We start from the raw sequence: 2,746 nt of genomic DNA on the forward strand, positions 1-2,746 counted from the left end.
CACACACACACACACACACACACACACACACATCAAACATTATCGAGACAAAAAAATGTTGTTGACTGTATTTTGATGCGAGCATGTCACAAGCTCTTGTTACCTGTAGCAAAATTCTCATTGACTTCTCTTATAAACAGCATTTATTTTGTTGTAGCTCACTCTGAAATTAATATTTAAAGCTAAGCATGCTGAAGACTAACGGACAGGCTGTCAATGCCAAAACATTCAACTGTTTCCTCACAAAACACTCCACCAGACATTTCCACCACTGACATCTATTTAAAAAAGCCAACTGAATATGTTTCCAATGGAAAGCAATGGGTTTCCCAGCAGTGGTGCATTAAAGATGCCAAAGGGCATGCCTGATGTCTGTATAGTGAAAAAAGTCCTGACTAAAAGTCTGTAAAAAGTCTTAGACATGCAACACAGGATGCCTATAGGGAGTGAGAACGTGTTGAAAACGTGGCCTCTCGTCTCATCTCCAGTGTAATGGAGCGTCACGTTTTGTTTTGCTAATGTCAGGACTGGCTCTGATGGCATGCAAACTAATACAACATCATTTAAGATTGTTAAACTGCCAAACAGGCTTGTGAGTTGGTAGCAATACCCAGCAAAGTTCACAGATTAAGTGGGTTGTTTGGGTTGCGTTATGAGGTTTTGGTTAAAAATTGTAAGTTCAAAAAAAAAACGTGTTGTTGCCAATAGTCTCACAGGCTCTGCTCCCAGCCCTACTGCCCTAACCAATAGAAGGCATAAAAAGGTCAAAAATATGTAACTATAATAGAAATTAAACATATGCATGGATGAATTGTTAAAAAAGACCAATATCATGGATGATAGGTGAATTTTCATTTTGTACATTTCACAGGACTGGACAGAGTAAGAGCAGACAAGCATGCTCTCTACAGATCGTTTGTGATGACAGAGGGACTGACTTGTCGAGCGCGGGGATGTTCCTCTTGGCTGTGATGGCTCTGAAGCGCAGAATGATGTGAATGCAGAGAAACACCGCAATACTGTCATAACAGTCTGACAGGTATGTGGACAGATTCTTCTACAGACAGAGAAAAGAGACAAAAATGCAATGGGACAATGTTCAATAAAAAAAACTATTACAAATGTAATAATACAGAGTGCTTGCTAGGGTATTCTAGACGGTTGCTAGGGTACTTGGGGTGGTTGCTAAGGTGGGTGCTAGGGTACCTGGGGTGGTTGTATTTTTTGTTTGCAAACTGCATTACTAAAACACTGGAGATGTGAGAATATCATGTAATAAGAGCGTGACTGTACCAGGAACATGCTGAGTGTTTTTCCCATAATGCTGTTGAACAAATCCAGAGCAGAGTTTCCGGCCACCATGAAGAAGTCCGAGAGGAAGAGGAACTCTCGACAGCCGTTATCCAGCAGAGCGTAGTGCTGACTGCGGAAGAGCGTTTCGTACGGGTACTGACCGAGACAGAGAGAGACAGATCACAGACTACACTGCTACAGTAATAAACACAAACGCAGACGGTTTATGGAGAATAAGTGTGTGTGTGTGTGTGTGCCAGTCCCTCTCGGATTTCACAATCGCAGAATTTAAAGCTTGCATTTTTGTTTGATTTCTGCAGTGTTTAAAAAAAAAATAATAATTATGATTCTATGCTGATTATCAGCACTGCCATCTGCATGAGGGACTATTATTACAAATTCAGCATTTACACATTTACACTAAGTAGGGTTTCCACTGCAAAACAAAAAAAATGCTGCAAACATTGCTGCAATTTCTGAGAAAATCCAGGCTGCAAAAATATATATGATAGCTATGTTCATTAGCATGTTACTATGATGTTCTGGTCTCTAGATACAGCTCGATGTAAGTCTACGTGAAGTTTTGTTGTTCATTTTGCCAGGGAGAAAAAAAAGTCTGAAACGAGCTGAAATATGACTGCTGCCCGGCGCACAGACAGTGCTAGACGAGTTAGCCAGAGTTTAATTCTTAGGGCTAGCGCTGTAAAGCAGAAGATGAGTGTCTCACTCTGGAGTCTCCTCTCTGAGCGGCGTGTGGGATCAGTATTGGCCCCTCCAGCTCCGCAGGACTCAATACTGCCCCCCTCTGGCCAAGAGTGAAAATTGTGTTCCTGCTCTTGAGAGAAGGCTTGGAGAAAAAGCCTGCTTAGCAGTTAAAGAAATCAACCACATTATAACGCTACAGTGAAAAGCAAACGCCTTTCTCCACCAAACTCAAAAGGAAATATGTTTACTGTCTTCCTATTCATGCTGAAGTGAGTCCTCTGGTGTGCTAATTCTATGTGACTGTGGTCAGATTTCAAGGATATCTTTCTTGGCTGTGTCCTCCACCCCCATCAGATCATCCTTGTCTGCAACGTCTTCATACTGACAACAAGAGAGAGAGAATGAAAAATACATACGCACATACATACATAGAGTTGCAATCAAAATGATTCAACTGTTTTGACCTGCAAGACATTCTGATGCCATGAACAAAATTATATGAAAATGTTCAAACATTTGAGTGATTTTGAGAATGTAAAGTTCATTTAAAAAAAATCTAAACATTCACATTTTTATTGATATTTTTAATGAGATTTAAATCTTGAGACTGAACAGGCCACTCAAGAACATTCAACCCCTGAACCGAGCTTCAGTAGAATGGATGAATACTGTGGGATGCACCAAAGACATCACAATCTTTGACAAAATGGCCTGGTACTTCAGAGAATCCATGATGTGCTTCATACAG

The 2,746-nt window shown here is 40.6% G+C and overlaps 1 protein-coding gene across 1 annotated transcript; it reads right to left on the minus strand.

Annotated features, from left to right (window-relative positions):
• Positions 1–909: 909 nt before the first annotated feature.
• On the minus strand, positions 910–2,544 carry LOC107683370 (vacuolar protein sorting-associated protein 52 homolog; the record flags this gene model as incomplete). The annotated part of the gene is made up of 4 exons (XM_016479420.1): positions 2,322–2,544; positions 2,021–2,154; positions 1,294–1,449; positions 910–1,057 (listed from the first exon to the last, which is right to left on the minus strand). Coding segments are annotated over exons 1-4 (541 nt in total), but the record flags the coding sequence as incomplete, so codon positions are not given.
• Positions 2,545–2,746: the final 202 nt, after the last annotated feature.

The sequence above is a fragment of the Sinocyclocheilus anshuiensis genome, unplaced genomic scaffold (genome assembly GCF_001515605.1).
Source record: "Sinocyclocheilus anshuiensis isolate Anshui unplaced genomic scaffold, SAMN03320099.WGS_v1.1 C33164279, whole genome shotgun sequence".
NCBI lineage: Eukaryota > Metazoa > Chordata > Actinopteri > Cypriniformes > Cyprinidae > Sinocyclocheilus > Sinocyclocheilus anshuiensis.